At 35.3% G+C, this 14791-nt stretch overlaps 1 protein-coding gene across 7 annotated transcripts in view; it reads right to left on the reverse strand.

Annotated features, from left to right (window-relative positions):
- Positions 1 to 14791, reverse strand: part of NCOA1 (nuclear receptor coactivator 1) — a 261841-nt gene that overhangs the window by 102637 nt on the left and 144413 nt on the right. For all 7 annotated transcript variants that reach the window (XM_060309246.1, XM_030858266.2, XM_060309244.1 and 4 more), the window contains 2 exons: positions 14229 to 14385; positions 1122 to 1227 (listed from right to left, as the gene is read on the reverse strand). In XM_060309246.1, coding sequence (XP_060165229.1) covers positions 1122 to 1210 — 89 coding nt within the window. In that variant the 5' untranslated portion in view covers positions 1211 to 1227; positions 14229 to 14385. The remainder of the gene's footprint in view (positions 1 to 1121; positions 1228 to 14228; positions 14386 to 14791) is intronic.

The following is a 14791-nucleotide window of genomic DNA, read 5'->3' on the forward strand; positions in this document are numbered from 1 at the left end:
CTCTTCTCTCAGGTAGGAAAGCTGCTGTTTTGATCTGATTGAGGTTCCTTCTCTATCTGGCATTTATTAGAGTCTCCTTAGCAATAATTCTCTTTTGCCTATTTGATGACCACATTCCTTATTAACACACAAATATTTAATTCCACAAATATTCATTCTTTAAAGTCCTGATATCAATAATTTTTTTCTTTGTTCCACTAATACCATAATATATTGAAATAGCAGTTAAAGATGTACAATGGATTCATTTATTCATTTGACAAATATTTTCTGTGTCCTTACTATATATAAGTTACACATTGTGCTAGGAACTAGGGATAAAATGGTGAGTAAGGACAAAGTTCTTACCAAACGGCAGCTTAGCCTGTAGTAGGGAAGCCAGGGAACTCATGAAATAAGCACACAAACTAATAAAAACCTGAAATTACAGATTATAGCTATAAAAATACATATGAAATAGATATAAATAGGGGAGATTTGACCTAATAGTTAATGGAAGGAAGAGAAGGCTCCTTTTAAGAAAGTAATGACTAGGGCTTCCCTGGTGGCACAGTGGTTAAGAATCCCCTGCCAATGCAGGGGACAAGGGCTCGAGCCCCGGTCCAGGAAGATCCCACATGCCACGGAGGAACTAAGCCCGTGAGCCACATCTACTGAGCCTGCGCTCTAGAGCCCGCGAGCCACAACTACTGAGCCCGCGTGCTACAACTACTGAAGCCTGTGCACCTAGAGCCCATGCTCTGCAACAAGGGAAGCCACCACAATGAGAAGCCTGAGCACCTCAACAAAGAGTAGCCCCCACTCACTACAACTAGACAGAGCCTGCATGCAGCAATAAAGACCCAATGCAGCCCAAAATAAATAAATTTAAAAAAAAAGAAAGTAATGACTAAACTGGTATTTGGAGAATGCATAGGTGTTGACTACAGGAAATCTAGAGGGAGCAAGCTGGATGAGGGAGCAGCATGTGTAAAGGCCCTGGGGAAGGAAGAGAACATGGTAAGTATGAGGGACTCAGAGAAGGCTGGTAAACTTGGAGTAGATGAAGCAAAAGCTCTGAAGTGACTTAAAATGATAAAGCAGCTCTGCCAGAAACAGACTAAGAAAAAGAGTGTTCCTACCTTGATGCCAGTGTGTCACATGGCGATCCTTTTCTCTTATGTGAGTCTGGGTTAGCAGGGTCAGATGAACTGTCCCCAAGGCCACTCATGTTGAAAAACTTCACACCTAAAAAGGAAGGAAAACAATAAGAAATCTACCCTAATGAACTTTCCAACTCTATGGGAATAGGAAGCTCCCTTGTGTTAGAATATATCTAAATACTGTGGTTTCTCAATGAATAATTACAGCCATCATAAAAGCATCCACATTTATATAAAAGCACAGGAATCATCAGCTATTTAGTGTTTCTACACTTTCTTTTCTATACCTGTAAAATAAAATTAGTCATCCTTCATAAAATCATAGAGATCAATTAGGATGAAAATATTGTTAGAATAATTAAATAGACAATGAAATTTTTTAAAAGAGAAAAACCCACTTCATATGTAAATGTAAAAACTGTGTAACTGAGAGTCAGATAGATTCTTTTTTATATTTATTTATTTTAGATTATTTTGAAAAGGACTTAAAACAACTTTTACTCATAAGGTTTGGGATTTTATGTTGATAGGAAAAGAAATAATACATATATGATTAAAATTAAAGCGATGAACTAGATTTGGATTTTGTATTGTACTTACCAACTTTGAATTCCATACTCCTAACCTTTTGCTTATGCAGTGAGGCGACAAAGATCAAATGTTTAGTCTACGTTAGGATCTTGTTATAGATGCCAGAGAACACAAAGTCATTTCCCGTAGCATGCCAGCCAGGTCTCTCTCTTACATGTTGTGCCAGTCAGTGGCTGTGCTTAAAGATCCCTCCTGATCTATCCCTGTCAACCACTATTCTCTGCAGAATCTCTAACGAAACTTGGAAGCTTATCTCTGGCCTTAGACTCATCACCATCACTTAGATTTTACTAATGTCAAACAACACACCTCTCATTCTCTTCCATTCCATCTACCCTTGTAAAAGGAGAGGAAATTCTTGTTAAATGGGAAAAACCTTTAACTTTTCCTTAAATTCTAAAATGATTAAATAAATACAGTGCTGCATGTTAGCAGCCATGCTTGTAAAGTTGAGATCCGTAAGAATTTCTCACATGACTTTAATTAATATGTTGAAATAGATCCTTTTTCTCTAGTCCTAAAACTTCCTCTATCTCCAGCTCTTTCTCAGTACCAAAGATTGTCATATCCCCTTTTCAATATAAAAATAATACCTAGAACTCTAATCATGACTTTATTATTCCATGTAACCAAAAAAGCACATTTCTAATTTCTCCATATTAGACGTGCAGGTCATGAAAATTTCCAACTCCTAGGATCGCAATTATTTTTTACTCTTCTCTTTTGCTCCTCATTTTGTATCAGAATCCACGTCCTGTCAATTCTTCATTAACAGGAGATCTTACAGTGTCCCCTCCTTCTTCATTCTCAGATACAGTTATGATCCTTATTTGGAAGCAAATACCTCATTCTAGATTCCTGCAAGATCCTTCTACCTTGTTTCTCAATTCCAGTCACTCTCACTTCTAATGTGTCCTATAAACAGCAGCAAAACCACTCCTGCTCAAATGGCATTTTCAAGATATCACTTCCCTGATAAGGAATCAGCTTGATTCCCCTACTGCAGCATGGTGGTTAAAAGCATGGGCGTTAGGGTCAGAAAGGCCCTGCTTAATCATTACCTGCCTGTTCCTGGGCAAAGTGCTTAATCTCCTTAAATCTCCTATTTCTTCATCTGTAACATAAGGATAATAACTATACTTACCTACCTTTAGATTTGTTGTGAGGACTGAATGAACAGTCATGTAAAGAGTGCACTGTAGGTTCCTAGAGAATGTTGGTTATTGTTATTATCTCCCCTTTAGACTAAGAGCTCCATGAGGGGAGTAGTGTTCACTCAGTGGATAACTCATCCCGTACTTCCTCATTGATAAATACAATGGACACTTTTCATTCCTTCACTCATTAATGCTCAATAAGTGCTAACTTATTACTATTATTTTATTGGACTGCTTGAAGCAGCATCTGAACTGTTTCCTTCTGAAAATATTGTCATCCATTGACTTCTGTGATCCTATGCTTCCTTCATTTACTTAACAAATAAATCAAGCATCTATCATGTCTCAGGCACTGTGATAGGAGCTGAGCAAAATCATGGGCCGCAAAATAGAGGTCCCTGCCCTCACGGAGTGGGAGACATAAACAAATAAAACACAAAATTAATATGTAATTTTCTTATAGTGATAAAATCATAAAGGAAAAGAGTAGGGTTCATAGAGAAAAACAATAGAGGAGACCTAATTTTAATTGGGCGATCAACTGAGGCTTCTCTGAAGAAGTGACGTTTAAGCCACAGCCTGAGAGATTAGTAGAATTAGTGTGGTTTTCTACTTTCCTGATTCTCAGTACTTTTTGCCCAGTTCTTCGGGGCTAGATTTCCTCATGGTTCTAATGTCCTACGCCTCCTTTCCCCTCATACTATACATTATTCTGCAGTGATATCACTCACTCAACATGGTTTCAAAGAAAAAAAATCTCTAAACCAATTACCCTGAATCTCCATCTCTAGCCAGATCTCCTGGGTCTCAGACACATAACCCCGCTCCTTGCCAGATAACTCTATGCAGAGGTCACATAGGCACTTCAAATTCATCTTTCCAAATGAACTTAACATCTCCTCCTCATGCAATTTTTTTTCTCTCAGTTGGTACACTGGAGTCATTCTACCCTCTTCTCTCATACCCCACATGCAAGCAAACAGTAAGATGTGTCCATTTTTATTTCCTAAATATTTCCAAAATCCACCCCTTTCTTATAATCTCCTCTCACCTGTTGCTGAACTATTAAAAACATCATAGTTTTTATGGTGGTCTCCCTGAGCCACCAAAGTAGGCTATCAAAAACATGTTTGATCACGTCAATCTCTTGCTTAAAACCCTTCCCTAAATCCTCACTGCCCAAAGGATAACATTCAACATAATATACAAAGTTTGCATCAGTTCCCATCTATTGTGTGTCCATTATAGAATTTGGTGAATGAGTGATTAAATGTTTGTCCAATCAAGTTTAGTCCAATCTATATAAACAATATATAAACAGACTATATATATTATATACTACATACAGTCCCTATATACACATATAGATTATATATGTTAATTTTAGTTTCAACACTAAGGAAAGACTTTAAAAATAAAATCCTTGATACTATCCCATCTTCGCAGCAAAGGTAAACATGAGTCAGAAACTTTAAATTGATCTCAATGTGGGTAGCCCAAGTAAACTCAGCAAAAAGTATTTATTGAGCTCCTACTATATGCCAGCTTCTGTTCTAGGTAGTGGGAGTACAACTGTGCATGAAACATTAAAAAATCACTGTCCTCATAGAGTTTCATTCTATTGTGAGGGAGAGAGAAGCAAAATTAAAAAGTAAAGTATAGAGTATATTAGAAGGTGATAAGTATTATGGAGGAAAACAAGGCAAAAACAGAGGCTTAGTTTTGTGGAAGGAGAGGGGCAGCAATTTTAAGTAAAGTAGTTAGGAAGGGCCTCACTGACAAGGTGAGACATGAGCAAAGACTTGAAGGAGGTGAGGGAGAGAGAATGACATCTGGAAGAAGAGTGCTCCTGGCAGAGGAAGGGCCATACACTTTAGCTTTACTCTGAGTGAATTAGCCAATCACTGGAGGATTAAGAACAGAAGAATGACAAGGTCTGATTTTCATTCTAAGGCTTCCTCCATGAACGATAAGCACAATCTTTCTGATCTCAGTAATTTGGCATCTAAATAAGTTTCCAGCTGCCAAATGGACATTTCCATTTGGATATCCCACGTCACCTCAAATTCAACACGTATAAAACATGATGGGTTTTTAAGTTCCAGACTTCTATTACTGACACATAAATGAGATGAACTGCACTATGGATTAATGTCATCATAGAAAAACATTTATTAAACCTCTTGTCAGGGGGAGAGGAAGGCTCTATATGACAAGGAAAATAACTACAATTTAAGGTGGACAGCCTCAATGCAAAGGTCAATATGCCAGACTTGCCACCACAACAAAAAAGATGTTGAAAGACCCGACAATGGCTTTGTTAGCATCCATTCTCAAATACAGAACTAGAAAAATCAGCTAAGTGATATATTACTATAATGAGTAAGACTGCTACTTTCTTCTCCTATGGAGAGTCATAGAAACATAAACGAGATTAACCAGATACCACAGAAGTAAAGATGCCACTTAATTTTGTTTTTACTTAGAAATAAAATATAAATATATTTCAAAGTTTATTAAAACAAAAAATGAAATTATGTGATAAATTCATAATAATAAAGAAGCATCAATGCTAAATTTTTCAACAAAAGTAGAAATAAAAGAGAGAAGAAAATGATGAACAGGAAAGAAAATGAAAGATAAGACTTTAGAGTTCGCTAAAATCCAAAAGAAGTGTTAACTAACTCCTACTTAATGCTCAGCTTTACTTAGCTGCCAGTCTTCCCTGCCTCCTAAGACATTAGGTTATACCTATCTAAGAATTTACCCATCTGAATTCTATTGGCTCTCAAAATACTGCTGGGCATATATTTCTTATGATAATACGCTATAAAATTATAATTCTCTTATTTGTCTCCTCTTCTAGATTGTGAACTCAAAAACAGTTACTAGATCTCCTCATTGTATATCCAATATGTAACATAATGTCTAAAAGATACAGAAGCTAAAATAGGTGATAAATTAAGTGATTAAGTTATTTTACTAATATGACATTTAAATTTTTTAAATAATATTTAAGATTTTTTATAATTAAATATTTTCTGGAATCTTTCATAATGTTTTGGAATTCTTTTCTATAATTGAGAAATTGAGCTTTCTTGAAATCCTTGTTCTCCTGTTTTCAATGGAAAAAAAAAAAAAAAACAACCACCTTCTTGGTCTAGAAATTTGAGAACATCTCTTCTAATTCTGAAAAGGTTAAGATCTATTTTGGAGAAACCTCCTACTATATTTCACAGTACGATAGAGACACAAAAATATGTTGCATTTACACAACTGTAAACATAAGCAATACAATCTCACAGTTTGGATAATTTTGAGCAACAAATAAATCTGGATTTCAAATGAGATTCCCCAGACTATGCTAAGTCAGACTACTGGCTGGAGACTGACATCTGCTAAATTTATCTGAAATTCTGGGGTTGAGGAGACATCAGACAACAATTCAACAGCAATTCAATATCTGGCTTACCAAAATAAGAGCCAATAGTAAGAAGCTATGAGAAAGTCACCAACAATTTGCTGATGATATGATTCTGGTATTACCTGCTTTCTATTTACAAAACACAATAAACAGATAGTGGAATGCAAAACCTATGATGAGTGAAAACTTTTACAGCTATTCTATTTGTGGAATGGCTTTATATTTGGCAGTAAGGGAACTTAAACAAGGTTCATTAAGAAAAGAAATGTTGGTTTCAGGAAGCCAATTTACATATCACCTTTAAAAAAAAGAGGTTAGGTTTCTAAGTAAAAGTATGCTGTTGATTTAAAAAGAGTTGCTAAGTTATACACAATCTCATGCACTCTCTAGAGAGCAGTTTTTGGAACTAGAAACCACATCTACCTCTGTTCAAATGGACCAGACTAAACCAAATAGGTTGGGCTGAAGAAATAGGTCAGTGCTTTATATTTCAGTTGAATTATAGATTTCTACATAAGAAATTTGTCACTCACCTCCCAGATTTAGCTGAGGACTGCATCATTTGAAAAATAAGTAACAATTAGTTAATAAACAACTCTAATAATATACTTGAAAATGCTAGCAAGCAATTAGCACAGAGAAGCACAGACATGAGAGGGACACTCTGAGAGTTAAACCTCCCCAAGTTGATAATATCACACAGGAAAAATCGTGACAAATAAAGAGCTCCTGCACTGGGTAACTGCCATAAAGGATGTTTCTCAGACTGGAGTCCGACACCTAGGGTTCTCTAAAAAAAAGTTTTCAATTTTGTCTTTTCACTTCAGTGACAGTTGAATTCTTTCTCATGTGATAAGAAAGGATGGGGACTTTCGGATTTCTATTGCCCTTTTTATGGTTAAATAATTTCCCATTGTTTGGATATACCACATTTTGTTTATGTATTCATCAAATGATGACCACTTAGGTTTCCCATTACTGGGGCTATTTAACAACAATGCTGCTATGAACATTTATGTGCAAATTTTTGTGTGAACCTGTTTTCAATTCTCTTGGGTACGAAACTACTAGGTCATATTGTAACTCTCTAAATTTTTGAGGAATTGCCAAACTGTCTTCCACAGTGGCTGTACCATCTTAAATTCTCACCATCAAATGTACAAGTGTTCCAATTTTTCCACATCCAAAAATTGGTATTTTCTGTTTTTTATTGGTAAGTCATAAGAGTTCTTTATATTCATGTCTAGATCCTTATCAGATATACGATTTGCAAATATTTTCTCCCATTCTGTGGATTATCTTTTCACTTTCTTTATAGTAACTTCTGATGAACAACAGTTCTTAATTTTGATGAAATCCAACTTATCTACTATTTCTTCTTTGTTTAGTAAGTACAACATCTGGGCTTCTTAAGACAGTTTCTACTGACTGCTATCTTTCCTGTGTATGGGCCATACTTTTTTGGTTTCTTTGTATGCCTCCAATTTTTTTGTTAAAAAACATATTTTATTTTATTTATTTTATTTTTTAACATATTTTATTTTATTATCTTTTATTTATTTTTGGCTGCGCTGGGTCTTCATTGCTGCACATGGGCTTTCTCTAGTTGCGGTGAGCGGGGACTGCTCTTCATTGTGGTGCATGGGCTCTTCACTGTGGTGGCTTATCTTGTTGCGGAGCACGGGCTCTAGGCGTGTGGGCCCCAGTAGTTGTGGCACACGGGCTCAGCAGTTGTGTCGCATGGGCTTAGTTGCTCCGCAGCATGTGAAATCTTCCCAGACCAGGGCTCGAACCCATGTCCCCTGCATTGGCAGGTGGATTCTTAACCACTGCACCACCAGGGAAGCCCAAAAAACAGATTTTAAAGCTAATGACTGAACAAGGATTTCCTTAAACATCTGGAAACAAAAATTCTCTCTGAACCCACAAAGCAGGAACCAAAACTCAGATCGTGGTTATCCCTGGCCCAGAGAAGAGTCCCTGCCACATAAGCCTCTACAATAAACATGCCCATATCTTAACTGTTATGGCCAGGAATAAAAAGCAAAGGCAAAGAAACAGATTGAAAGCAATGAGTTCTTAAAAACAGACGTCATTTTATCTTATTTCATTGATTCTATAAAATATGAGATTTTTTAAAAGTGCTTTTTGTAAAAGAAAATCCTGTGCAAACTCTTTTAAATTTATTACACTAATAATAAAGACATTATCAAGGACTTGGCAACTTAGCTTCTAAAAGTATATAATATTTGAAACAATGTATTTAATAAATTTATGTTTACTACTAAAAGTTTATTCTACAGATCAAGAGACAATGCTTCCTTTTTCTGCATTATTTTTTTCTAAATGGAAAGAATAATTTGGAAAAAGGGTTAAAAAGTATTCTTTCTTTTCTATTAGCAAATATATAGGAAGAAGAAGAAAACCAAATAAGTTTTAAACCCCCAAGTTTAAATTCCTCATATTGACTTTATTTAAAATTTAATTTTTTAAGGTAAGAAATACACGTATATGCATTGGCCTTGTTAAAATACTCCTATTTAGGAAAAACAGTCAGCATATGAAACATGTTTATGGCAGCTATTGTATTAAAACAGTTTGGCAAAAATATCCTCAACATTTCCTTATAAATCTACAAAGCTAGATGATTCCAGTTATTTTAAAATAACATTGGGTAATTGTAGATATACTGTACATGTCTTCCAAAAATCAGTTCTACATTGTTCTAACGTGAAAAATATGTTGGTATTAAAAAAAAGATTAAAATCAGTCTTCCTGACTATAGCTATCTTTAACTATAAACAACAAAATAAGTATTTGATATTTACTTGCATGTTCACAGAGAAGAGTTTATAGTAATCTAGCAAAAAGGTAACAGCCTTAAAAAAAGAAAATGATGGTCATAGAGACAAAAATTAAGTGACAAAAATGTCAATCTCTGTCTTTTTCCACGAACTTCACCCTCTTTCACAGATTCAGATACTAATGAGCAGAGAAACAGCTAAAGCGGGGGCCAGACGAGACTGAAGATCAACATTAGACATAGATAATCCACAGATGATTATCCAAAACCAAATAACCACATTTACTATATAAAATTACTCCAATATCTAAAATAAAGAATTAAGCCCCTGATCAGAAGTGGTTCAATTTCTCTCGAACATTTCAGAAACTCACTTTAAAATACAGAGTTAAATGTACATATATAAACCAACAAAAGAAAAAAAAATCATATTGAAATTTGATTTCTAAAGTTATAAGGTGGCAGTAATACCAAAATAATAGAGCTGCATGGGTCAGAATAATCTGCCAAAATAATGGAGTTGTGTTTTGAGGGCATTAGCAAATGATCGAGTCAAGTTAAACCTTCAGTTAATTTCAGGATCATCTCCCCAGCAGGAGGGGAAGGGACATAAATTAAATCACAATACAACTCTAGCTACAATCTTCATTGCTCACATTTATAGAAAGGAGATGCATTTTTAAAAGCCCAGCTTTAAACCTAAGTCATCTTACTTGATTCATTTATATTTGGTAAAAACTTTATTGATACCCATTGAAAAAATGAAAAAAAAAAAAAATTCCCAAGCATCTCAGGTGAATAGCTGGTTAAACAGCATCAGTATCTCCTCAATAAAATACTAATTTATCTAGCTATACCCCTTCCAGTGTAATACCCAACTAAAGACTAACTCTAAACAAGTGAAACTTAAATTTCACTTTCCAGTGTTCTCAATAAAATAATAACTATGAAAATCATGCTTATAAATTTTAAACTGGAGACTCAGACTTATAAAATTTCAGAAGAGGGACCCTAACAATTGTCATCTCATACAGTGCTTCTCAACTTTTTGACTATAGACTACTTAGCACATACAAAATGCCTGTCCTGCCTATTTCCACTTTTACAGTATAAAGTTAGTAGTAAAAAAGAATTTGAGAGGAACAAAACAATAAAAAGGTTCACAGAAAAACGTAGGCCCATTAATATGTATTCAATTAAAGGATATGACAATGTAATAATATATATTGTGTGTTTATGTATCTCACATATATGAACTCATTGATTCCTCACAACTGCCCTATGAAGTGTGTATTATTATTATCTCCACTTTACAGAATCACTGACTGAGTTCAATGGTTTTATCTTACTAATAGAGAACCTATGGGCTGATGGTGACAACAATGATGATGACTAACACTTTTATAGGATTTACTATGTGCCATTCTAAGCATCTAACATAGTATTTACTTAGAAACCTTACTAATTCATGTACTCATAAGATATGAGGTATGTAGTATTATAATCCATTTTAGAGATGAGGAAACCAAGGCACAGAGAGGTTACTTAATCTGCCCAACATCATAAGTAGCAGAGGTAGAAATCAAATTACCAATTCTTAGGTAATTTGGTTCCAGAATCTGGCTATGTTTTAACTTATATAACTAACCTATATAACCTAACCTTACATACTGATGAGTAGAAAAGTCAACAACAGATTCTAAATTTTGCTTTTACCTAATGCTTCTTCATTAGGAAAGTCTTCAGAAAAGTTGACATTAAGTTATACCACATCTAAAAATACTGGGTGGTTATTTACAAAGTTCTCAAACACATGAACAGAGAATCTTTCTAACTCTTCACCCAAACATCACATAGCAATAAATAAAATTAATCATATACCTAATCCTGACTTATCTTCTATGGTCATTACAAATAAAACCAATTATTTCTTATAAGATGTGATTCACCTTAAAATGTAAATGTACTATTCCTTCAAAATCTAAAGTTCTGCCTTTAATTTGTCCAAAAGTTTATAAATCTTGGATTCTAAGATTATATGTATACATATGCACACATACATAAAATTGTTTTAACAGACTTTCTCCTGAAAAAAATCTTCATGGGCTTCATTCTACCGGATAAGATTCTCAGTAACAAAACCATGAATCTCCAAAGTCCCATATCATAGTCTCTTTAGAAAGGAACATAGATGGAGACAGACAAGCTCAAAATGAGTGCCACTGTACAAAACAGCTGGCCTATACTTTTTCAAAATGTCAATATCATGGAAGACAAAGAAAAGGTGTAAACTATTCCAGGTTAAAGGAACCAAAGAGATGTGACAATTATGCAATGTATGATTCTGGATTAGACAACTGACTAAACTGTAATATAGACCATATATTAGATAATAATAATGAAAATGTTAAGTTTCCTGAATTTGATTATTATATTGTGGTTAAGTAGGAGACATTAGGAGTAAAAGATCATAAATGTCTACGACTTACTCTCAACTGTGATTCATCATCATCATAGTAGTGATGGAGGGAGAGGGGCAGGAGAAGCAGTAGTAAATACATACAGAGAGAGAGAAAGCAAATGTAACAAAATGTTTACAACTGGTGAAACTGGGCAATGGGCACATAGGTGTGCAATCTACAAATCTTGCAGCTATTTGGTATGTTTAAAGTTGGTTTGAATAAATGTTAAGGAGAAATATAAAAGATAAAAACTTTCACTGTGACGTGAAGAAAACATGACTTTCTCACAGTCACTCACTGAACAATGAGTTAAAGAAAAAGACACCCAGCCCAGAGTTCAATCACTAGATTATTCTATTTTCTCTCCCTTTCTCTTTCATAAAGTCGAGGTATGAACATTTCTGTCTAAAAACTCTTAAAGAGAGGACTCTCCTACATGACTAAAATTTCTCTTAATTATAATATATCCTACTCTGCAAAACTTTTTTCTTAATAATCAGAATGCTTATTAACTTCTCTCTCCTTATTGAGAATCAACAGTCTGATTTCAAACAACAGAAAATTTCAGTTAATAAATACAATGTATCACCAGTTAATAAAAGCCATAAATCTGGAACATGTTCGTTCCGGAAACCAATGAGGTTTTAAAGAGAGAGGTAGTAGGATCAAATGAGTATCTTCTCAAATCATGCTGCACCACCAGTCCTTGCTTTAAAGTTCTCTGCCAATTCATAGTCTTGCCTCCATCTCCCAAATTCATTATTTATTCCAAACACAGGCATTGGTTGTCAGCCAACCAAATTTAATTGCCTTTAACTTCTATGATTGCTAAACCCCACCCTCCAAATTGACAGCGATCACTCCAGGGTGACAACTGTCTCCTCCTTTAAAAGTGGGTGGGTGGGCTTCCCTGGTAGCTCAGTGGTTAAGAATCCGCCTGCCAATGCAGGGCACAGGGGTTCGAGCCCTGGTCCGGGAAGATCCCACATGCTGTGGAGCAACTAAGCCCGTGTGCCACAACTACTAAGCCTGCACTCTAGAGCCTGCAAGCCACAGCTACTGGGCCCACGTGCCACAGCTACTGAAGCCTGCATATATATTCTAAAGCCCGTGCTCTGCAACGAAGAGTAGCCCCCACTTGCTGCAAGTAGAGAAAGCCTGGGCGCAGCAACGAAGACCCAACACAGCTAAAAATAAATAAATATATAAATTTATTTTTTTTTAAAAGTGGGTGGGTGTGCAATGAGTCAGAGATGAGGGGGGTTTACTGGGATACTGATATTGTTCTACTTCTTAACCTGGATGGCATTTACACAAATACATTCAGTACATGATAACTCAAGAGTTATACCCTTAGGGCTTCCCTGGTGGCACAGTGGTTAAGAATCTGCCTGCTAATACAGGGGACACGGGTTCGAACCCTGGTCCGGGAAGATCCCACATGCCGTGGAGCAACTAAGCCCATGTGCCACAACTACTGAGCCTGCACTCTAGAGCATGCGAGCCACAACTATTGAGCCCTTGTGCCACAACTACTGAAGCCCACACACCTAGAGCCAGTGCTCCACAACAAGAGAAGCCACCGCGATGAGAAGCACGTGCACCATAACAAAGAGTAGTCCCCGCTCCCTGCAACTAGAGAAAGCCTGCACGCAGCAACGAAGACCCAACGCAGCCAAAAATAAAATTAAAAGAGTTATACCCTTAAAATTTATGATTTTTATTTATATATGTTATAATTCAATTAAAACTTCCTGCTGGAAGTCTTCCCCTTACTTGGTTTACCAGTTTCTGATTACTCTTCAACTTTCTAGTCTCGGCTTGGTACATGTTTATTTTTCTCACTATAGGTTGCTATGACCATTGTCATATTCATGGATACACTAGTTCTATTCCTTCAGTTAGCTCACAAACTCTTAGAAAACAACAATTTAAAACTGCTCAAATGTACAGAATGGACGCTAGATGTAAATAGATTTAATGACTGGATTATAATAGAAATGGAGATATGGGGATATATGTATATGTACAGTTGAATCACTCTGTTATAAAGCAGAAACTAACACACCATTGTAAAGCAATTATACTGCAATAAAGATGTTAAAAAAAAAATGTATAGACCAAATCTGGGGATGGTTCAGTATAGTTTTTCCCCTGCCATTTAAAAAAATTTTTATATTGGAATATAGTTGATTTACAATGTTGTGTTAGTTTTAGGTGTACAGCAATCAGTTATACATGTACATATATACATTCTTTTTTTTTTTTTTAGATTCTTTTCCCATATAGGCCATTACAGAGTATCGAGTAGAGTTCTCTGTGCAATACAGCAGGTTCTTATTAGTTATCTATTTTATATATAGTAGTGTGTGCTGCCATTTTTAATTCAGTAAGGACTTGAGGGTTTCATAGTAAGATACTGATCTGAACCAGTATTAATTTCAATGTGCATTACAGTGGTTTACAAAGTATCATCTATAACTTTTCTAACATTTTCATTTAGGAATGTCAGCACATATTTTAGAATAACCTTGAAGCTTCTCAGATCAAAGACATATTTCCATAAAAAATAAGAGTCAACAAGTAATCATTTTCACACCATACTTTTGCAGAAACAAAGCTCTTTAAAAACAGAGCTACAATTCCTACCTGGGAGACTTCTTTGTTCATAGTGAGTCCTCAGAACATATATGGTCAAATCTGGTGCTCCAGAGGGTAGCTTCCAATGGAATGGGGGAAAGGTATTTTCCAGAGATGGCTCGAGTCTCTTCACTCTTACCTCTTCTAAGGCCAATTATGCAAACAACTAAAACAAAGGAGAAGAAAAAAATAAAAGCAGAAGGGAGGTTAGACTGTCATTTTATTCTCTAAGAAATAATAAAGGTCAGAAATGCTCGGTTAAAAAAAAGAAAATACAACTTTTCAGGCCAAATGGAAAAACACTTCCAAAAGACAATGGATGAAGATCTGATTTTACAACTGAAGTCCTTCTGGTACCTGAATATATATTCTTATTTAAGACTGCTGCTTGAGTAATACATAATTGCATTCTGCCCTTAATCTCCTGACAGGTCCATTTATATGTCTTTTAAAATTTTTTTCTGGCTGCATTTGTATGTTTATCTTTCTTTTTACCTATAAATTCTGATTTTTAATGTTTTCAGTTTGCACTTAATTCCTTCTTTCATTTCTGTAATACTTCTATGTATTAA

This window comes from Globicephala melas, chromosome 12 (assembly GCF_963455315.2).
Source record: "Globicephala melas chromosome 12, mGloMel1.2, whole genome shotgun sequence".
NCBI lineage: Eukaryota > Metazoa > Chordata > Mammalia > Artiodactyla > Delphinidae > Globicephala > Globicephala melas.